This window comes from Somniosus microcephalus, chromosome 7 (assembly GCF_052327205.1).
Source record: "Somniosus microcephalus isolate GS21.2 chromosome 7, FLI_Smic_1.0, whole genome shotgun sequence".
Lineage (NCBI taxonomy): Eukaryota > Metazoa > Chordata > Chondrichthyes > Squaliformes > Somniosidae > Somniosus > Somniosus microcephalus.
The window spans coordinates 255,368,521-255,391,628 of record NC_140993.1 but is presented as its reverse complement, the minus strand read 5'-3'; the positions used below and the strand labels follow the sequence as shown (position 1 = coordinate 255,391,628).

At 44.9% G+C, this 23,108-nt stretch overlaps 1 protein-coding gene across 2 annotated transcripts in view; it reads left to right on the top strand.

Annotated features, from left to right (window-relative positions):
- The first annotated feature begins 3,248 nt into the window (after positions 1-3,248).
- The window catches only part of atp9b (ATPase phospholipid transporting 9B), a 361,204-nt gene continuing 341,344 nt past the window's right edge, over positions 3,249-23,108 (top strand). For both annotated transcript variants that reach the window (XM_085993631.1, XM_085993632.1), the window contains exon 1: positions 3,249-3,384. In XM_085993631.1, coding sequence (XP_085849757.1) covers positions 3,308-3,384 — 77 coding nt within the window. In that variant the 5' untranslated portion in view covers positions 3,249-3,307. The remainder of the gene's footprint in view (positions 3,385-23,108) is intronic.

Sequence of the window (23,108 nt, the reverse complement as noted above, 5' to 3'; positions counted from 1 at the left end):
GGGCGGGATGCTGTCGGGACCCCCGAATTTGGGATTTTAGCCCCCCGCATGCCTGAAAGCCCGCCTCACGGCACACTGAAAATCAACCCCTTAGTGTTTGACTGCAATGGAATTTGATGTTCATAGAGAATCGCATTGTATCATCTGCTCAAAAGGATGTGTCTGCTACATCAATATCAGATGTCTAAATCATGCCTTTACTCTCCCACAGGACCATCGAGCACCCCCCTCCCCACGATCCAGGAGGAAGAGCCGGACATCTCCTCAGAGGAACCTGAAGCCTCTGAGGGAGCAGCGTCACCATGACTCAGCGCACCCAGCACCAGCGCAGTAACGCACACCTTGGTGGGGCCCTCGTGAGTTAGAGTATTGTTGCCACCTGGTCTATCACAGTGCACAAGTGAGCATCAACAGATGGTGGAGACAGCGACAGTAGTGAAGAGTCCTCGGTGGAGGTCGCAGCAATCTCCTAGCTCTGCTGAGCTGCATGCAGACGCTGTGTCTCTGGGGCCATCCAGAAAAAGAGCATCTCAGGAAATACAGGAACAAGTGCAGGAGTCTCTGGAAGGGTTTGCCTCCAGGGATGGTGCGAGTGTGGAGAGAATGGAGGAGTCCATCACTAACATCAGCAATGCCGTGGTGGAGACAATGGCGCATGAACGCACCACCATGGGTAGGATGGCAACCTCCATGGAAAGGCTGGCTCCCTCCGTGGAAAGGTTGGCAACCTCCGTGGAAAGGCTGGCTACCTCTGTGGAAAGGATGGCTACAGCCATGGAGGAAATAAGTCACCACAGTCAGGAAAACATGGTGACTGTTCAAAATAGAATGTCATCTCTGGTGGAGCGATGGGCAGCTATTGAGCAGAGAAACCAGAGCTTCATGGACGTCCTTGTGATGAGGACTGCCAGTGCAGATACGGGTCCTCATGGTCCCCCTGATGTGCAGCAAGGTGTTCTCCAGCCACTTGCCAGCACTGAGGTGCGGCTGACCCATGAGAGGCATGTTGTTGGCTGGACAGAAGGAAGTGTGGGCTACTCTCAAAGCGCTCACACGACCATGCCACTGCGGAGCCCTCGGTCAGAGACCCACTTTGCGGAGATAACCGAGATGGCCGTTTCAGCCCCTGCACAGCCGCAGGAAGAGCAGACTGTTGAAGAGCCCTCCCAGGCTCCCAAACCCAGAGGATGTCTGCCAAAGGTAAGCAGGTGCAGCCTCCTAGTCAGCAAGGTGCCGCTACATCTGCTGAAGCCACAGGGGAAGCACCACATAGAAGCATGCATAAGAGAAAGATTAAGCACCTATAGTCACAAGGGGACTCACGTGGGTGTTTTGTCTTTTTTTTCTGACTCTTGTTGGTTTATGATCCTTTTGTCATGTGTGAAAGAAAAATTATGTCAAACAGTTGATTGTGTGGACTCTGTGTTCTGGGAAATGGCAAAAGTGCATTGAGGGCTCAGGGCAACTTGCTTTTGAAATGCTAATGGTGAAAGTGATAGGAAATAACTGGGTATAGCAGAGATGATGTATGACGTTGGACAAATGTCACCTACAATTAGAGCCATACGGTAGCCACCTATAGTTGAAGAGTAAGCTTATGTGAATGTGGCATGGCAGAGTGCATAGACTGCTTGACGGGCAGCAGTGAACTGGAGGGATGCTGCATTGGTCACAACAGGGCATGCAAGGCTCCCCTTGTCCTCCTCTTCCCAGGAAGATCTGTAGTGAGCCCAGCGGCTGCTGCTCCTCCGATTATGAGGACCAGGATGAGAGGACATAAATGTTTCCCATCCCCTTGCTATAGATTACATTTGAGGGAACAAGCTTGCAAGCGCACAGTCGAAGTGGCCTGAAATTATTCCATTCAGGTCACACTGCAGATGGGTGTCAGCTTGAACAGTCATAGTAGATGTGCAAAATCTCATCCCATACCTACAACAGCAAAGTTGTTGCATTTGAATGTCAGCCATGTTTCAGGGGTGCTTTTAAAGTGCTCCACCAATGACTACAAATCATGTCCTGCAGCAACTCGTCTCCTTGAACCTGTCCTGCTTCTGACAAGACGGGAAACAGGAGCCAGAAGCACGAAAATGGGAAACCACTATCAAAATAGGATTAGAAAGGCAGTTAACAGGCTCTTAACTGCCTTAACTACCTGTCCCACTGGTTCCAGTCGGGTCAGTTTGGGAGCGGCTGACCCGACACTCACAAAAATTGGGTGGGGGTGGGATGGAGGCGGGTTGGGTGTCTGAAGCCATTTTTTCCGATTTTCGCTACAGACCTGCCTCCAAACCTGCCACCTCAGGGCTATTAAAATCGAGCCCTTGGACTAGGGGGATAGTCTAAAAATTTGAACTAGACCTTTCAGGAGTGCAATTAGGGAACACTTTTTTTTCTTACTGTATACACACAAAGGGTGGTAGAAGTTTGGAACTCTCTTCGGCAAACAGCAATTGATGCTAGATCAATTGTTCATTTTAAATTTGAGATTGATAGATTTTTGTTAACCAAAGGTATTAAGGGGCAAAGGCGGGGATATGGAGTTAGGTTCCAGATCAGCCATGATCTCACTGAATGGCAGAACAGGCACAAGGGGCTAAATGGCCTACTCCTGTTCCTATGTTCCTAGGTGGACATAAAAGATCCCATGACACTATTTCAAAGAGCAGGGGAGTTCTCCCTGGCGCCCTGACCAATATTTATCCCTCAACCAACATCACTAAAACAGATTATCTGGTCATTATCACATTGCTGTTAGTGGGAACTTGCTGTGTGCAAATTGGCTGCCACGTTTCCTACATTACAACAGCGACTACACTTCAAAAAAGTACTTAATTGCCTGCAAAGCGCTTTGGGATGTCCTGAGGTCCTGAAAGGTGCTATATAAATGCAAGTTCTTTCTTTCCTTGCTTGCAGCAAGAAAGCGGGATTTCCACAATCACTGAGTGAAGAAATGTGGTAAACAGGGATTTGATTGAAAAAAACTTTTCCAGTTTTTTTGTTGGGGGTGGGGGGGGGGTTCATAAAGACATTGACCTTTTTAAAGAACAATTCACAGGGTGGGGGGAATTCAACACTGAGTTATTAAAATGCATTTTAAGTTGAATTCTAAGAGTTGAGTTGGGGTTTGCAGCAATTGTGGGGTGACACGTGTTCCGAGGACAAGTTTGGCTGGGCTGGGAGGGCGGGAACTGAGGGGGATGACGTAAAAGGGGAAGGGTGATGAGAGCGAGCGGGCGATGACGCAAGAGGTGACGTAGGTGCCGGCGCCCGGGGGATTGTGGGAGGTGAAAGCACCCGCTTTAAGATGGCGGATAATATTCCTTTACACCCGGTGCGGAAGCTGCAAAAGAGGCACGAATATTACCCGGGGAGACAGAGCAGGTACCGTTAACCGCCCCCATTCACCCGCAGCAGCACCGTTTATCGTATTATGGAAAGTCAGCTTACCGACCGGTAATTCGGGAGGCGGCGGGCTGGGGTAGAATGAGGAGCTCGGCCCGGCCCGGCCCGCTTTGCCCGCACACACTGACAGGGGGTGTGGGTGTGAGCCGGGCCGCCACCTCCTTCTCTTCCTCCATCTCCATCCAGCTGAGTGCAGCAGCCGAGGCCTGAAAGTGCGCACACTCGCCACCACCACAAGTCTCCTCCCATAACAGGGGGCTGTGCAGTTTTTAAAAATGAGACTGTCGCGTCTTAAGCCACTAATTTTTCTATTTAAAAAAAAAAAATTGTTTGTTTTTGAATTCCTGTTCAAGCCCCTGCTCGAAAAGTGTCAACAAGCTCTTCCTTTCCTCCTCCCTCTTTATTGTTCCGGGTGGAGAAGGGGGCGTTTGCAGGAGGCTGCAAAAACACAACATTTAAACCCCCCTGAGTTTTTATGCATTATGAAAAGCAAAAGAAAAATCTAAAAGAATAAAATGCAATTGACAAATGTTGCAGGAAAACGTGAATGAAATTGCACAAGGCACTTTGCATTTGTTTTGAGTTTATAGTGGTAGAGGTTACTGTAAAGTTTAAATGTAGTCATACTGTACCTTTTTTGAGCTAGCCTGGGAAATGCACAGTTGTACGGTGGAGTTTTAAGGTTAATTGCATAGCCTATCAGTATTGGAGAAATGCTGACAGATTTATGATCAAAAAGTGAGATGACAAATTATTTAACTTGATAGAATGGTGTTTATTTTTCATTGCAAGAAATATTTTTAAAACATTTGAGCTACCTCTAAACAGCTTAGGCCACATTTATCAATAAGAGAAATCGTGCAATCTGTGTTGTAGGACAAGGTTCTTAAAGTTTAAATAAAATACTAGACTTGTTTATTTGACTGACATTTATACATGATGCACTACAGGTGGTAATGTGATTTTTAAGCTTGATGGGAAGAATAGGCTTCTCCCATAATGTTTTATTATGGGTGGGTAAATGTGATTAGGACTATTTGATCGTATGGAAGGTATACGTTGACATGGACTGGTTGGGCTGAATCACCTGTTTGCGTGTTGTAACTTCTATGCATTTCTGTGCCTAGGAGCATGATTTAAGTGCATACTGATGGATTCAGAATTTTAAAGTGAATAGTCAGAAAGTTAATGAAGACAAAAACTGCCTAATTAGTGATGAGAACTGTACAGGAAATAGGATGATTGCGATCTTGGCACTTGCCATACAAGGCGGGTTTAATTTTGAGAAATTCATGTCAAGCAGAACAGTCGGGTTAGTTTCAAGATTCCCTGAGATTTTTGGAATGGCTGGTTACAGGGCAGTGTACAATATTTGTGCTATGAAATTGGTGTTTGACTATCTAACCTCCACGTTAAATAACAAAATGTGGTCTTACTATATTAAGATTTTTTTCTCGTGCCTAAACATCTTGTCAGATCCTCCTTGGGAAAACACAAGATATATATGTCTAGTTTTTAGTGTGTTTTCATCGCACTTTTTATTTTACAAATGCAAAACGATCCTTTTTATTTGAAATAAGCCAGCATTCATCAACCTGACGAAGGCCATTCATCAACTTGAAATTTACAAGCAGTTGCTTTTGGCCTGTGAGGGATCTCGGTAGTTTATAACCAGCTACAATGGCTTGTATTTGCCTAATTAAAAGGACACGTCAAGCTAATGGCTAAGTGCTGCAACCTTGCTCCACATTACCTGTGAGCAATGCCACGTGGAGTATGCTTGTGTAGGAAACAACGTTTGGATAGCAATGATGAGATAAAATTTCCAGAAATAAGGCGGACAATATTTGTACATATAGTACAGATGTTAATAGCTGGAGTTAGAATGATCTTTGGTCTACTTGTCTGAGAGCAGTATATTTTGCAGTGGACCTGAGAGTGGTTTGATACACCAGTGAATATCCATGTTTTGACTACACAATAATTTCACAACTCTGGCCCGACCTCTTCCCAGTAGATTCTTACAAAAGTGTGTCCCTAAATGAGTTTCTTTGCTTCTCCATACTGTCAGCATGTGACGCACATGGTGTTTACAGCAGCCATGTGGCAAGAAGCTTCGATTTTGTAATCCTTGATCAGGGTCGGTCTTTCCTGGTGACTCAGAGTTTCGTCTGGGTCCTAGGTTTGTTTGCTGGTTAGTTAGCTGAACTCAACTGGGCAGTAGTGGTTGTTCAATGAATAGTTCAGTGCATCTGGGTGATGGTGGGGACAAATTGGCTAAAGGGTGCGTGTTTGTAAATGTTGGGTGATGACTAGATTGTGCCCCTCCCCTTCGCCCGCCCCCCCAAAAACCAAAAAGTGCTTGGGCATGCACTTAAAGTGCTGTAATCTACAAGGCTACAGCCCAACAGTGGGATTAGGCTGGACAGCTCTTTTTCGGCCAGCAGACATGGTGGGCCGAATAGCCGCCTCCTGTGCCATAAACTTCTATGATTTTTATTTGATTCAGCTTAGAAACGTAGAAGATAGGAGCAGGAGTAGGCCATTCGGCCCCTCGAGCCCGCTCCACCATTTAATGAGATCATGGCTGATCATCCAAATTCATTGCCCTGTCCCTGCTTTCTCCCCATATCCCTTGATCCCTTTAGCCTCAAGAAATATATCCAACTCCTTCTTGAATATATTTAATGAATTGGCCTCAACTGCCCTGTGTGGCAGAGAATGCCACAGGTTCACCACTCTCTGGGTGAAGAAATTCCTCCTCATCAGTCCTAAATGGCTTACCCCTAATCTTTAGACTGTGACCCCTGGTTCTGGACTCCCCTGCCATCGGGAACATCCTTCCTGCATCTAATCTGTCTAGTCCTGTTAGAATTTTATAAGTTTCAATGAGATTCCCTCTCATTCTTCTAAACTCTAGTGAATAAATGCCTAATCGACCCAATCTCTCCTCATACGTCATTCCTGCCATCCCAGGTATCAGTCTGGTGAAACTTCGCTGCACTCTCTCCATGGCAAGAACATCCTTCCTCAGATAAGGCGACCAAAACTGCACACAATTCTCAAGGTGTGGTCTCACCAATGCCCTGTACAACTGCAGCAAGACATCCTTGCTCTTGTACACAAATCCTCTCGCTATGAAGGCCAACATACCATTTGCCTTCTTAACCGCCTGCTGCACCTGCATGCTTACCTTCAGCGACTGGTGCACAAGGACACCCAGGTCTTGTTGCACTTCCCCTTTTCCCAATCTATTGCCGTTCAGATAATCTGTCTTCCTGCTTTTGCCACCGAAGTGGATAACCTCGCATTTATCTACACTGGGCAGATGCATGGCAAATGCAGTATAATCACCCAACCTGTCCAAATCATACTGGAGTTTCTCTGCATCCTCCTCACAGCACACACGCCCACCCAGCTTTGTGTCGTCTGCAAACTTGGAGATATTACATCTAGTTCCCTCATCTAGATCATTAATATATATTGCGAATAGCTGGGGTCCTAGGACCGACCCCTGTGGTACCCCACTAGTCACTGCCTGCCACTCGGAAAAAGAGCCGTTTATTCCAACTCTTTGCTTCCTGTCTGCCAACCAGTTCTTTATCCAAGACAGTACCTTGCCCCCAATCCCATATGCTTTAACTTTACACGCTAATCTCTTATGCGGGACCTTATTGAAAGCCTTCTGAAAGTCCAAATACACCACATCCACTGGTTCTCCCTTACTTATACCAGTTACATCCTCTCAAAATTCCAGTAGATTAGTCAAGCATGATTTACCTTTTGTAAATCCATGTTGACTTTGTCCGATCCTGTCACTGTTTTCCAAGTGCTCTGTTATTGCATCTTTTATACTGGACTCTAGCATTTTCCCCACTACCGATGTCAGGCTTACCGGTCTATAATTCCCCATTTTTTTCTCTACCACCCTTTTTAAATAGTGGGGTTACATTAGCTACCCTCCAATCTATGGGAACTGTTCCAGAGGCTATAGAATTTTGGAAGATGACCAGCAATGCATCTACTATTTCTAGGGCCACTTCCTTAAGTACCCTAGGATGTAGATTATCAGGCCCTGGGGATTTATTGGCCTTCAATCCCATCAATTTCCCTAACACCATTTCCCTACAAATACTGATTTTATTCAATTCTGCCCTCTCATTAGACCCTATGTTCCCCGACATTTCTGGGAGGTTATTTGTGTCCTCCTTTGTGAAGACACAACCAAAGTATGTATTTAATTGGTCTGCCATTTCTTTGTTCCCCATTTATAAATTCCCCTGCTTCTGACTGCAAGGGACCTATGCTTGACTTCACCAATCTCTTTCTCTTCACATATCTATAGAAGCTTTTACAGTCAGTTTTTATGTTCGCTGCAAGCTTACTCTCATAATCTATTTTCCCTCTCTTAATTAATCCCTTTGTCCTCCTTTGCTGAATCCTAAACTGATCCCAATCCTCAAGTTTACTGCTTTTTCTGGCCAAATTATATGTCCTCTCCTTGGATCTTATGCTATCCCTAATTTCCCTTGTTAGCCACGGTTGAGTCACCTTTTTTGTTTTATTTTTATGCCAAACAGGGATGAACAAATTCTGTAGTTCATCCATGCGATCTTTAAATGTTTGCCATTGCCTATCCACCATCAACCCTTTAAGTAACGTTCCCCAATCCATCCTAGCCAACTCGTGCCTCATACTACCGTAGTTTCCTTTATTTAAATTCAGGACCCTAGTCTCTGAGTCAGCTACTTCACTCTCCATCTTAATGAAGAATTCGATCATATTATGATCGCTCCTCCCCAAGGGGCCTCGCACAACAAGATTGCTAATTAATCCTTTCTCATTACATAATACCCAGTCTAAGATGGCCTGATCTCTAGTTGGTTCCTCGACATATTGGTCCAGGAAACCATCCTGTATACAATCTAGGAATTCCTCCCCCACAGTATTGTTACTAATTTGGTTAGCCCAATCTATATGTAGATTAACTGCTGTGCCCTTATTGCACGCTTCTCTTATTTCCCGTTTAATGCCATCCCCAACCTCAGCATTACTGTTTGGGGGTCTGTATACAACTCCCACTAACATTTTCTGCCCCTTGGTATTTCTCAGCTCTGCCCATACAGATTCCACTTCATCAGAGCTAATATCCTTCCTTACTATTGTTTCAATCTCCCCTTTAACCAGCAATGCTACCCCAGCTCCTTTTCCTTTTTATCCTGTCCTTCCTGAATATTGAATACCCCTGGATGTTGACTTCCCAGTCTTGGTCACCCTGGAGCCATGTCTCCGAAATCCCAATTATATCATATCCGTTTACATCTATTTGTGCAGCTAATTCATCCACCTTATTACGAATGCTCCTCGCATTAAGACAAAGCCTTCAGGCTTGATTTTTTAACACTTCGTCCTTTTAGAATTCTTATTTACTGTGGCCCTGTTTGATTTACACCCTTGATTTCTCTGCCTTTCACTTTTGCTTTTCTCCTTCCTGTCTTTTGTTTCTATCCTTGCTTCCCTTTCCTCTGTCTCCTTGCACAGGCTCCCAACCCCCTGCCACTTTAGTTTAAACCCTCCCCAACAGCACTAGCAAACACTCCTCCTAGGACATCGGTTCCGGTCCCGCCCAGGTGCAAACCATCCAGTTTGTACTGGTCCCACCACCCCCAGAACCGGTTCCAATGTCCCAGAAATTTGAATCCCTCCCCCTTGCACCATTCCTCTAGCCACGTATTTATCTGAAATATCCTTCTCTTTTTTACTCTGACTAGCACGTGGCACTGGTAGCAATCCTGAGATTACTACCTTTTTGAGGTCCTATTTTTATTAAATTTACCTCCTAACTCCCTATATTCAGCTTTTAGGACCGTATCCTGTTTTTTACCTATATCGTTGGTACCTATATGCACCACAACAACTGGCTGTTCACCCTCCCCCTCCAGAATGCCCTGCAGCCGCTCCGAGACATCCTTGACCCTTGCACCAGGGAGGCAACATACCATCCTGGAGTCTCGTTTGTGGCTGCAGAAAAGCCTATCTATTCCCCTTACAATAGAATCCCCTATCACTGTAGCTCTCCTGCTCTTTTTCCTCCCGTCCTGTGCAGCAGGACCACCCATGGTGCCAGGAAGTTGGCTGCTGCTGCCTTCCTCTGATAAGCCATCTCACTGAACAATATCCAAAGTGGTATATCTGTTTGAAATGGGGTTGGCCACAGGGGACCCCTGCACTACCTGCCTGCGTCTACTACTCTGCCTGGTGGTCACCCATTCCCTTCCTGCCTGTGCAGTCTTTACCTGCGGTGTGACCAACTCCCTAAACGTGCTATCCACGATGTCCTCAGCATCGTGAATGCTCCAGTATGTATCCATTCGCAGCTCCAGCGCCGCAATGCGGTCTGTCAGTAGCTGCAGCTGGATACACTTCCCGCACACATGGTCGTCAGGGACACAGGAATTATCCCTGATTTCCCACATAGTGCAGGAAGAGCATGCCATGGGGCAGAGCTGTCCTGCCATGAATTACCTTTTAATTAATTCAAATTTGATTAAATCAAATCAATACCACTAATTACACTACAATTAAATGATATACTCAATGGCCCTTGTTTACTACCACTCCCCGCTACACAACAGAGATCCTAGAAACTTTAAATCACTAAAATTAAGTTTGGAAAAAAGTGAGAGAGAAATACTCACCAACCAATCACTTACCTGCTTTCTGGTGACGTCACACTTCGATTACTTTTAACTTCTCGCTGCTGCTGCCGGTGTGTCTGGGCTGCTCTCGCTCGCCGCTTGTTAACTCCTCGGTCTCCGCGCTCAGTCTCCACCCAGGGCTGCTCTCGCTGCTGCCGCCGGTGTGTCTGGGCTGCTCTCTCTCCCTGCTCTTTAACTCCTCGGTCTCCGCACTCGGTCTCCACCCAGGGCCGTTCTCGCTGCTGCCTCCGGTGATAGTTTGTCTCCTATCATCGAATATCACTTGCATACCTGAATAAGCTGGTTGCAGAACTATTTAATCTTTCCAGACTGGCTTTTAGGAATGTGAAATACTCTCTGGGCAACATTCACTGCCTGCTTAATATAGAGCATGGGCAGAATTAGTGCAGAGAAAGCATTTGAATAGCGAAATAGAACTTCAAGAGTTTCTTTAATAGTGTAATAATGACTGCACAGAACCTCGATATTACTTTGGATAACTAATGGGGGTGATGTCAATCACATTCTGTGGATTCTCTACTATCATAAGGACTTGAGTAACTGATGAATTCTCTACTATCATAAGGGCATGAGTAGTTGAATAAAGTAATATAACATTTTCTGATGCACGGCAGAATCTTGCATATTTGATATAGTTAACCAGGCTAGGATTTATAATTTGTAGTGTGTAGGCATTGCTGGGTGTCCTTCTGTATTGTAGCGCTTCTGTGAGGCCTACTTTTGGACTTGACAGAAACATGAGTACTGGTGCCACTTTCAGGATTCCAGTAAGCGTGAGGTGGTGTTTGTATTGGAAGCGCAAAAAGAAATGTGATTAAAAGTGCAACCAGCGTCTGAATAGTAGAGGTGGGGAGATTTTGAACTCTGACTCAAATTTACCTTTTGAGAAACTGTGTAGGCGATTGGTGGCCAACACACAGATTGTGTTGTAATCCCGATATCATCCCAAAGCAACACGATGATTTATTGACACATTTATATAACTCAACTCCCCGACCCCCGCACCCCACCACAACCAGCAGTTTTCTCTCCCTTCCTTTCTTTCAGGCGATTACTTGTGTTAGGATGTCGTTCCATGGTGAGAACAAGTGGGACTCTTGTGATGGTCCCACAGTAAAATAGCCTGCCAACACGCACTGTTTAAGCTCACAGAAGAATAGGCGGAAGAATGCCATTCTTAATGTAAGCCTAAACAGTGAGTGTTGACAGACTATTTGATAATCTGGGGCGGTGTGGCATCCCTTGGAGTTCATCTTGTTCTCGACTGACTTAAATGCACATTCCCTAGCAGGGTTCACTGGATAGCAATCAATATTGGAGATCTTTGTTGATTTTTATTTTCTCCTTTCTCCCCTCCCCAGTACTTGTGTTACTGTCTAGTCCAAAGGTAGGCCTCACAGAAGCACTACAACACAAAAGAACACCCAGCAGTGCCTATACACCACAAAGTGTCAGCCGTGGCTCAGTGGGCAGCACTCTCCCCTCCGAGTCAGAAGATTGTGGGTTCGAATCCCACTTCAGAGACTTGAGCACAAAAATCGAGGCTGACACTCCAGTGCAGTGCTGAGGGAGTGCTGCACTGTTGGAGGTTTCGGATGAGACGTTAAACCGAGGCTCCGTCTTCCCTCTCGGGTGGATGTAAAAGATCCCATGGCACTATTTCGAAGAAGATCAGGGGAGCGATCCCCGATGTCCTGGCCAATATTTATCCCTCAATCACCATCACTAAAATAGATTATCTGGTCATTATCACATTGCTGTTTGTGGGAGCTTGCTGTGTGCAGATTGGCTGCCATGTTTCCTACATTACAATCGTGACTACACTTCAAAAAGTACCTCATTAGCTTTGGGTTGTCCTGAGGTCATGAAAGGCGCGATAGAAATGCAAGTTCTTTTTCTCCCTAGCCACAATATATATTAATGATCTGGACGAGGGAATTGGATGTAATATCTCCAAATTTGCAGACGACACAAAGCTGGGTGGGAGGGTATGCTGCGAGGAGGATGTCATGAAACTCCAGTATGATTTGGATAGGTTAGGTGATTGGGCAGAAACATGGCAAATGCAGTATAATGTGGATAAATGTGAGGTTATCCACTTTGGTGGCAAAAACAGGAAGGCACATTATTATTTGAATGGCAAAAGATTGGGAGAAGGGGAAGTGCAAAGAGACCTGGGTGCTCTTGTGCACCAGTCGCTGAAGGGCAAGCATGCAGGTGCAGCAGGCGGTTAAGAAGGCAAATGGTATGTTGGCCTTCGTAGCAAGAGGGTTCGAGTACAGGAACAAGGATGTCTTGCTGCAGTTGTACAGGGCCTTGGTGAGACCGCACCTTGAGTATTGTGTGCAGTTTTGGTCGCCTTATCTGAGGAAGGACGTTCTTGCCATGGAAGGAGTGCAGCGAAGATTCACCAGGCTGATACCTGGGATGGCAGGAATGACGTATGAGGAGAGATTGTGTCGATTGGGCTTGTACTCACTGGAGTTTAGAAGATTGAGAGGGGATCTCATCGAAACCTATAAAATTCTGTCAGGCCTAGACAGACTAGATGCTGGAAGGATGTTCCCGATGGTCGGGGAGTCCAGAACCAGGGGTCATAGTCTAAGGATAAGGGGAAGGACATTTAGGACTGAAATGAGGAGGAATTTCTTCACCCAGAGAGTGGTGAACCTGTGGAATTCTCTACCACACAGGGCGGTGGAGGCCAGTTCATTAAATATATTCAGGAAAGAGTTGGATATATTTCTTAAGGCTAAAGGGATCAAGGGATATGGGGAGAAGGCAGGGACAGGGTACTGAATTTGAATGATCAGCCATGATCTCATTGAATGGTGGAGCAGGCTCGAGGGGCCGAATGGCCTACTCCTGCTCCTATCTTCTATGTTTCTAGCCAAGTGTCGCTGAGGACAATTGTTGCACACTTGTAGCCACTCCTGTTATGTTCACCAACAGGGCTGATTGTCAAATTTAAGCACATCCACCATAGCTGGGTAATCTGTCCAGTTGAAAACCTGAAAGAGCAGCAGTATGTAAACAGAATAAAAGGTTGGGTTTTTTAAAAATAATGCTTTAGAACCACTTGAATTCAATAGAAAAACTTTTCAACTTCAGTTGAAACTATTATAAAGCACTTTTTTACTGTACTTTCAACTTTTTTGTAGTTTTTCCAGCACTGTGCACTTACCCTTTTGATGAATGAAATTAGATTTCAGAAGTTGAATGACTGAGCATTTGTCAACTATATTACTTGAACTTTAACCAGAGGAAATTAATTCTAAAAGTAGTAGTGTATTTTTGGTATAAGTGAGGGGATGATCACTCTGGTAGGGAAGAGCTGCAATTGGCCGCAAAGGATCATGCGCAGCAAGAAATTCAGACTGTTGATGGATTGAGGATCGAGGGATAAATGAGTTAATGTTACTGCTAGTCTGTGAATTGTTTTATTGTTTTGTCAAGGTTGGAAAATGACTTTTCCTGACGAGTTGGCGAGCATAATTATCCAGTCTTTGTGCAATTATACCTCTACCATCCTGTCCAAACAAAGTACACCATTAAGCTGCATTTTTTCAAGTCACCGGCTAATATGAATTATTAGTGAATTTTCCAAAGGGCTTACAGTAGCAGCAGTTCTCCCATTCAATGCCACTTTAATTTGCTGTACAGTGCTACTTATTTGGTGCCTTGAGATTTGGAAATTGCAACCTGTTTTTGCCATCTACAACTAGGACGGAGTAAGCTGACTCGAGTTACTGTGCAGGCGCTGGGAATGATCTACTGTATCACTTGTTAAATATACTTTCATGCTCCAGCAGTGATGAACAACACTTAATGAATACTGTATTATTCGAGGGGCATGTTTAACTTTGTGAAACCATACTTTGTTTCTAAAAAGCTATGGTGATTATAGGAAAAATTGCAGTTTGAAAGTGCTCCTGTTCTTTGATATTCCATTAGCACTACAGGTAGACTATCCTTTATCCGAACTTCTGAAAACCGAAAACCTCTAAAAACCGAAAGTTTTTTCATTCAGCGTAAGTCGTGCGCACGACATGACCAGAGTGGCGCACGACTTACGCTGAGCAGGGCAGAGGGTCACAGAGTTCCCTCCTGGGTAGGAGATTGCAGGCTGAGCCGGGCAGTGTGAAGGAGGTACCGGGAGAGTGAACCCAACAATACAGCGGCCCGTCCGATATTCTTTTCGACCCGCCGACCCCTGCCCCCCGCCGACCCCCGCCCCCGCCGCCGCCCCCCGCCCCCCGCCGCCCCCCGCCCCCCCGCCGACCCCCACCCCCGACCCCCCGCCGACCCCCCACCCCCGACAAATTTCCCAGTCTTATAAAATACCTTCTGAAATCCGAAATTTTCCGAAAACCGAAACACGGCTGGTCCCGAGGTGTTCGGATAAAGGATAGTCTACCTGTATTTTGTATTACAGGAAACTCGTTTAAACGGCACCTAAATATCCGGAATTCTCTATTAACCGGCAAAATTCTCACTCCGAAAACAACACCTCAATAACCGGCAATGTTGTCGAGTCCGAGTCTCCCGTGGTGGCCAAGTTAGTCAGTGGGGGTAGTTCTCCAAACTGCCACTACTCGGCTTTTTGGCGCTGTCGGGAGTCGGAACACCTCAATACCCCGTAACAGGAGTCTGACTCTCCCGCGCAGCCGGTAGTCTCTTCTGATCCACCATTTTACAGGGGTACTGTGTGTCTCCCACGCTGCTGGTAGTCACTGCATTGCATTATCCTCAACTGGGCAGTACTGTACTTAGTCAAGCATCTTCCACCATCCATTTAACACAACATTCTGTAGGTGAGTACCCAATTACTGTATACTGCACATTTCTTGCTTTTTTAATTTTTCTTTGTTAAAAATAGCCTTGGTAGATAACCCTCTCCGTCATCCGGAATTTTTGATCAACCGGCAACACGTCGGTGCCGGATAACAGAGTTTCCTGTATTTAGCTTGGGTTAAGCTTGTTTAGAATTGCACAAGGGCACAAAGAAAAACATGACTTTTAGCATATTGCCAAAACCTAGTTGGTGCTTTTAAGCCACAATATTTTTTTGAATCTATTATTGCTGGATATTGAAGTGTTAATGGTTTATTGTACCTGTAATCATAGTTTTTGCAAACTCAGGAGCTGGACCAGCGTGTGTCTGCCTGCCCTGCCTCATTTTCCTCCGGAACATCATTATTTCTCCTGAAGTTCTATTTGGCTTAGCTCTCAGTCTGCCGTAACTTTAAAATAGTAAAATAACACTGTCATATTTGTGCACCCACAATTTGGGTAAGCACAGCTCACTTATGTGGAAATGACTTTAGTCCCTAATTTAAAAAGTTTGAGATTGTGCAGCAGACAGTGGGTACAGTAGTGTGGTGATTATTACTGGACTAGTAGGCCTGGAGTAAAGCCAGAGAACGTGAGTTCAAATCCCACGGGGGCAGTTTCAGAATTTGAATTCAGTTTTTAAAAAAAACCACACCTGGGAGTTAAAAAGTGAGCATGAAGCTTCCGGATTGTCGTAAAAATCCAACTGGTTCTGTAATGTCTTTTAGGGCAGGAAACCTGCTGTCATTACCCGGTCTGGCCTGGGAGTAAGCTCCTTTGAGTCTAACTTTAAAAAAAAGTATTTTACAGAGCGAAACAAAGATTGGGGCTGTCACAGGGGGAAAAGATAAACTTGAAATAAATATGAACAAACGTTTATATAAAAAAAAAAGTAGTTTCTTAATTTTAAATTTTTATTAAAATGGATAAATTTGGCACTGCACAAAATTAAAATCAGTTTTTCAGGGCCGTACTGTTTGTTTAGCAGTCAATCCGCTGTTAAAACCCCAGTTACACCTAATCCAAAAGGGCCTAACATTTAATGGGGTATTTAACAGTGGTATTACCGTGGAAGAGCCGACGTTTTCGTCAGTTTCCCTGATTACACTGATTGCCGACTGTGGTTTTGGGATTGGGGGGGCGGGGGTGGTGGGCACAGCACAGCCTGAGTCTGAGTCAGAAATTTGAATGACGACCAAAAACTCCCATACCTACTAGGGGAAGAGAGAAATTGTGTAACCTTAGCGGCACACTATGTTACAGCTTGCCATAAACAGAGGGACAACCACTAAATATAAGAAAAGAGTATATACAAATTATATGAATGTATATTTATACACTCGGGGATATATCTGTTAATACACTGTATGGATAGATCCGTATTTATGTGTTCAACCATGAATGTTTTTCGATGCTTTGGCAACATAAGATGTACCTTGTCATGCCAATAAAGCGATTTGAATTGAATTGAATTGAATTGAATGATTGACCGCAAACTTCAGGATTCCCACGTTAGGATGCGCATGCGCTACATCTTGAAGTTGCGGTCAGTTTCAAAGGGGTAATAACGGCTAACGCTGTTCATTTGCTGCTATTACCCACCACAAATTCCGGACCAATATGCAGTACTTAAAATGTTAGCGATGCCAGTTGGCTACCCAACTTGGGTTGCTCACTATTACTGTCAGAGGTCACAAGCAGGCCCAAAAGATCAGTGAGTGAAATATTATGTGCTAATCTCCATTGATGCACTAGTGATAAACAGGAGTGCAGTATTTGGCAGGGAAAGCAAAATGATGATGCAGTAGGTAGCTGATTGTAGTTGTGGACATTGCTGGGAGAACAATATCTGATTTATGAGTGTTTTAAATATCTGAAACTTAATTGTTTCGCCTTAAAATTTACTCAATATTCCAGCAGCAGCAAAAGCTCACCAGATCAGACATACATAGAATAGATAGTGGGGAAAGATGCTGGTTATGAAATGAGCTGAACTGAGTTAGAAATGCCTTGATGTATCAGCTGAATCTAATGCCAACCCTTGAAATAAATAGGAACTATGTCCAGCTTTCAGGATCTGGGAAAATGTCCTTTTTACAACAGAAAAGTTGTAGAACAGAATTTCAAAGTGTATACGTCTCCCTGGGACACTTGCTACTTACTGATTCAGTTGTCTTCTGGTTTGTTGTGCTTGGTGTGACTACTGGATCTTGGCCATATTATAGAGCTTGACCTTTCCCATCTATATTTTGTCCTTATATATTGTTTGAAATACTTACAAGTCACGATAACTTTGCATAGTGGTCAACATTTAAGTTATCACTTTAAAGGAGTTACAAAGTGAATGTTCACCCTTTATAAATGCATTGTCTAATTTCCATAGATGTAGAATTAATGTTTCTTTTAAAGAAGTATTCTATCGTACTTTCAGTGTATTGTAGTAACCCTTTTTGGGATGCTCTCAATGTTCTACTGTTTAAAGGTTGTGCCTGAAGTGGAGCTAATCTGTACAAATCAGAGCGTTCCAGGTTTGGGCTCGAGGCTATGCTGTGTAGCTCCCAGCCAGGTCAGTACTTGGGTTCCTCTAATTGGCCTTGGTGCTCTTGGGCTAGGAAAGTTTAAAAAAGTCAGGCAGGTTTCTGACACCTGAGTTGTATCCAATTGCTTTCTATACCCATTTTAGCAATTTTCAGTCATTATGACGACAATCAGACTTCACTTGACTGAAATATTTTTTTGACTCATTCGATGCTTTACTATTCAATGTTGGACAACCATTTACTAAAATAAGTAACTGAATTTTTTTTTTTGTGGATGGCTGCAGTGTACTTTAAAAAACCATAGGAGCCAAATCTCTCAACTACAAAGGAGAGAGAATTTACTCCATTTTATGATTGATTTTCTTGTCTATTTCTCCGAATACATTTTGTCCCAATACAGGTAGACTATCCTTTATCCGAACTTCCAAAAACCGAAAACCTCTAAAAACCGAAAGTTTTTTCGTTCAGCGTAAGTCGTGCGCACGACGCCGACCCCCCCCCCCGCCGACGCCGACCCCCCCGCCTGCCCCCGCGCCCCCCGACCCCCGACAAATTTCCCAGTCTTATAAAATACCTTCTGAAATCCGAAATTTTCCGAAAACCGAAACATGGCTGGTCCCGAGGTTTCCAGATAAAGGATAGTCTACCTGTATGGGGAAAAGTTTTCTTTTGAATTTGGGTGCTCCCCTAATGGTTCAGTGATGTATTAAGCCATAGATTCCTGAAGGTCCTAGGTTCAATTCTCGGTCTTTCCTATTAGAACATAAGAAGTAGGAGCAGGAGTAGGCCATACGGCCCCTCGGGCCTGCTCCGCCATTCAATAGGATCATGGCTGATCCGAATCTAGACTCACGTCCACTTCCCTGCCCTCTCCCCGTAACCCCTAATTCCCTTATCTGCTAGGAAACTGTCTATCTCCATTTTAAATTTATTTAATGTTGCAGCTTCCACAGCTCTCTGGGGTAGCAAATTCCATAGATTTACTACCCTCTGAGTGAAGAAGTTTCTCCTCATCTCAGTTTTGAAAGGGCAGCCCCTTATTCTAAGATTATGCCCCCTAGTTCTAGTCTCACCCATCAGTGGAAACATCCTCACCGCATCCACCCGATCAAGCCCCCTCACAATCTTATATGTTTCGATAAGATCGCCTCTCATTCTTCTGAACTCCAATGAGTAGAGTCCCAACCTACTCAACCTTTCCTCATAGGTCAACCCCCTCACCTCCGGAATCAACCGAGTGAACCTTCTCTGAACCGCCTCGAGAGCAAGTATATCCTTTCTTAAATATGGAAACCAAAACTGCACGCAGTATTCCAGGTGTGGCCTCACCAATACCCTGTATAACTGCAGCAAGACTTCCCTGTTTTTATACTCCATCCCCCTCGCAATAAAAGCCAAGATTCCATTGGCCTTCCTGATCACCTGCTGCACCTGCATACTAACTTTTTGTGTTTCATGCACCAGGACCCCCAGATCCCTTTGTACTGTAGCACTTTGCAGTTTCTCTCCATTTAGATAATAACTTGCTCTTTCTGCCAAAGTGCATAACCTCACACTTTCCAACATTATATTGCATCTGCCAAATCTCTGCCCACTCACTTAGCCTGTCTATGTCCTTTTGCAGGTTTTTTATGTCCTCCACACTCACTGCTTTCCCTCCCATCTTTGTATCGTCGGCAAACTTGGATATGTTGCACTCGGTATCTTCTTCCAAATCGTTAATATAGATTGTAAAGAGTTGGGGTCCCAGCACTGACCCCTGCGGAACACCACTAGTTACTGATTGCCAGCCCGAGAATGAACCATTTATCCCAACTCTCTCTCTTTTCTGTTAGATAGCCAATCTTCCACCCATGCCAGTATATTACCCCCAATCCTGTGATTTCTTATCTTGATCAATAATCTTTTATGTGGAACCTTGTCAAATGCCTTTTGGAAGTCCAAATACACTACATCCACTGGCTCCCCTTTATCCACCCTGTATGTTATGTCCTCGAAGAATTCGAGCAAATTTGTCAAACATGACTTCCCGTTCATAAAACCATGCTGACTCTGTCCTATTAAATTATGTTTATCCAAATGCTCTGTTACTGTTTCCTTAATAATGGACTCCAACATTTTGCCAACCACAGATGTTAGGCTAACTGGTCTATAGTTTCCAGCTTTTTGTCTACTTCCCTTCTTAAATAAGGGTGTTACATTAGCAGTTTTCCAATCTGCCGGGACCTTTCCTGAGTCCAGGGAGTTCTTGGAAAATGATCACCAATGCATCCACAATCCCTACCGCCACTTCTCTCAAGACCCTAGGATGTAGGCCATCAGGTCCGGGGGATTTATCCGCCTTCAGTCCCATTATTTTACTGAGTACAGGTACACTACCCTTTATCCGAAAACCTCGGGACCAGCCGTGTTTCGGTTTTCGGAAAATTTCGGATTTCGGAAGGTATTTTATAAGACTGGGAAATTTGTCGGGCGGGGGGGTCGGGGTCGGCGGGGGTCGGGGGTCATGCGCACGACTTACGCTGAACGAAAACACTTTCGGTTTTCAGAAGTGCGGATAAAGGATACACTATCCCTTATCCGAAAGGGTGGGGGTTGGCGGGTCGGGGGTCGGGGGGGGCGTCGGGTCATGTTTTGCGCCACTTTCGGTTTTCAGAGGTTTTCTGTTTTCGGAAGTGCGGATAAAGGCTATCCCTTATCCGAAAGGGTCGGCGGGGGTGGGGGTTGGCATGGGTCTGGGTCAGCGGTGGGGGTCGGCGTCGTGCGTACGGCTTACTCTGCCCTGCTCAGCGTAAGTCGTGCGCCACTCTGGTCTTGTCGTGCGCACGACTTACGCTGAACGAAAAAACCTTCGGTTTTTAGAGGGTTTCGGTTTTCGGAAGTTCGGATAAAGGGTAGTCTACCTGTACCATCTCCTTAGTGATTTTAATCGTGTTTAGCTCCTCCCCCCCCCCCCCCCCCCCCCCCCCCCCCATTGCCCCCTGTTTGTCCAGTGTTGGGATATTTTTAGTGTCCTCTACTGTAAAGACTGATACAAAATAGTTGTTCAGCGTCTTTGCCATCTCCATGTTCCCCACCACTAGTTTCCCGGCCCCATCCTCTAAGGGACCAACGTTCACTTTAGCCACTATTTTCTTTTTATATAGCTGTAGAAATTCTTGCTACCTATTTTTATATTTTTTGCTAGTTTACTTTCATAATCTATCTTCCCTTTCTTAATTCATCTTTTAGTTATTGTTTGCTGGCTTTTAAATGCTTCCCAATCTTCTATCCTCCCACTAGATTTGGCTACTTTATATGCCCTTGTTTTCAGTCGGATACTATCCTTTATTACTTTACTAAGCCACGGATGGCTGTCTTCTTTTATTCCCCTTTTTCCTCAGTGGAATATATTTATCTTGAAAGATGTGAAATATCTCCTTGAATGTAGACCACTGCTCTTGTACCGTCTTACACTTCAATCTGTTTTCCCAGTCCACTTTAGTCAATTCTACTCTCATACCTTCATAGTCTCCTTTATTTAAGCTCAGTACGCTGGTTTGAGATCCAACTCTCTCACCCTCAAACTGAATTTGGAATTCAACCATATTATGGTCACTCATTCCAAGGGGATCCTTTACTAGGACATTTTTTATTAATCCTGTCTCATTACACAGGACCAGATCTAAGATTGCCTGCCCCCTGGTTGGTTCAGTTACATACTGCTCAAGGAACCCGTCCCTAATACACCCTATGAACTCTTCCTCAAGGCTGCCATGCCCAATTAGATTAATCCAGTCAATATGAAAGTTAAAATCCCCCATGATTATAGCTGTTCCCTTATTACAAGCCCCAACTATTTCCTGATTTATACTCCGACCAACAGAGTTGCAACTATCAGGAGGCCTATAGACTACGCCCACTAGTGACTTTTTCCCCTTATTATTCCTTATCTCCACCCAAACTGTTTCACTATCCTGATCCTTTGACCCAATATCATTTCTGACTATTGCAGTGATTCCATCCTCCTTGATTAACATAGCAACCCCACCTCCCTTTCCTTCCTGCCTGTCCTTCCTAATTGTCAAATACCCTTGTATGTTTAGTTCCCAGTCATGATCATCTTGCAGCCATGTTTCCGTAATGGCCACCAGATCATACCCATGTGTAGTTATTTGCACCGTCAACTCGTCAATTTTGTTACGAATGCTGCGTGCATTCAGATAAAGAACTTTCAAATATGTTTTCTGACAATTTATTCCTGTTTTTACCCCTTTTTACTACTTTACCTTTATCATTATACATTCTGTCCCTTCCTGACACGCTCTGGTTTTTAATTTCCCCACTGCTACCTTGCTCTGTTGCCTTCTCCGCTGTCATTTTTATTTTTCGCTCTCTTAAAACCTCCTCCCCACTAATTAGTTTAAAGCCCTCTCTACAGCCCTAGTTATTCGATTCGCCAGGACTCTAGTCCCAGCACTGGCCAAGTGAAGTCCGTCCCAACGGAACAGCTGTCTCCCGTCCCAGTACTGATGCCAGTGTCCCAGGAAGCAAAACCCATTTCTCCCACACCAGTCTTTGAGCCACACATTTAACTCTCTAATTTTATTTACCCTAGCCAAATTTGCACGTGGCTCAGGTAGTAATCCAGAGATTATTACCCTTGTGGTTCTGCTTTTTAATTTGGCCCCTAGCTGCTCGAACTCCCTCTGCAGAACCTCCTTCCTTGTCCTATCTATGTCGTTGGTACCAACATGGACCACGACAACTGGATCCTCCCCCTCCCACTCCAAGTTTCTCTCCAGCCCAGAGGAGATGTCCTTAACCCTGGCACCGGGCAGGCAACACTGCCTTCGGGACTCTCGCTCTTGGCTGCAAAGAACTCTCTCTATCCCCCTAACGATACTATCCCCTACCACTACAACATTTCTTTTATCTCCCCCCACTTGAATGCCCCCCCGCTCCACGGTGCTGTGGCCGGGTTGCTCATCCTCCCCGCAGTCCCCGTTCCCATCCTCACGGAGTAAGAGCCTCAAACCTGTTGGACAAGAGCAAGGGCTGCGGCTCCTCCAACACTACCTCCTGGATCCCGTACCTGCCTCACTTCTAGTCACACCATCCTGACCCTGGCCACGGACTACATCTGAATTAATTAATCTAATTGGTGTGACTACTTCCTGATAGAGTCCAGGTAACCCTCCCCCTCCCTGATGTGTCTGTGTTTGAAGCTCGGACTCCAGCTCTTCAACACGGAGCCGGAATTCCTTGAGCAGCCAACACTTACTGCAAATGTGATCACCGTGAGCATCAATGGTGTCCACCAGCTCCCACATGTTGCAGCAGCAACACATCACCTGATCTCCCATTCTATGTAATTAATTAAATGTATTAATATTATTCTTAAATACCCTCTGCCCCGATTCTAGATAATGAATATCGCACCTTAGAAACTATAAACCACAGAGTTTAAGCTTAAAAAAGAGAGAAATACTCACCAACCAATCACTTACCCGCTTTCTGGTGACATCACACTTGGATTACTTTTTACCTCTCTCCTTCCCTCTGAGGTCCGAGACTGGAGATTGGTACGCCTTACCTGGGTCTCGGGAGCCTTTATACAGCCGCTCAGCCC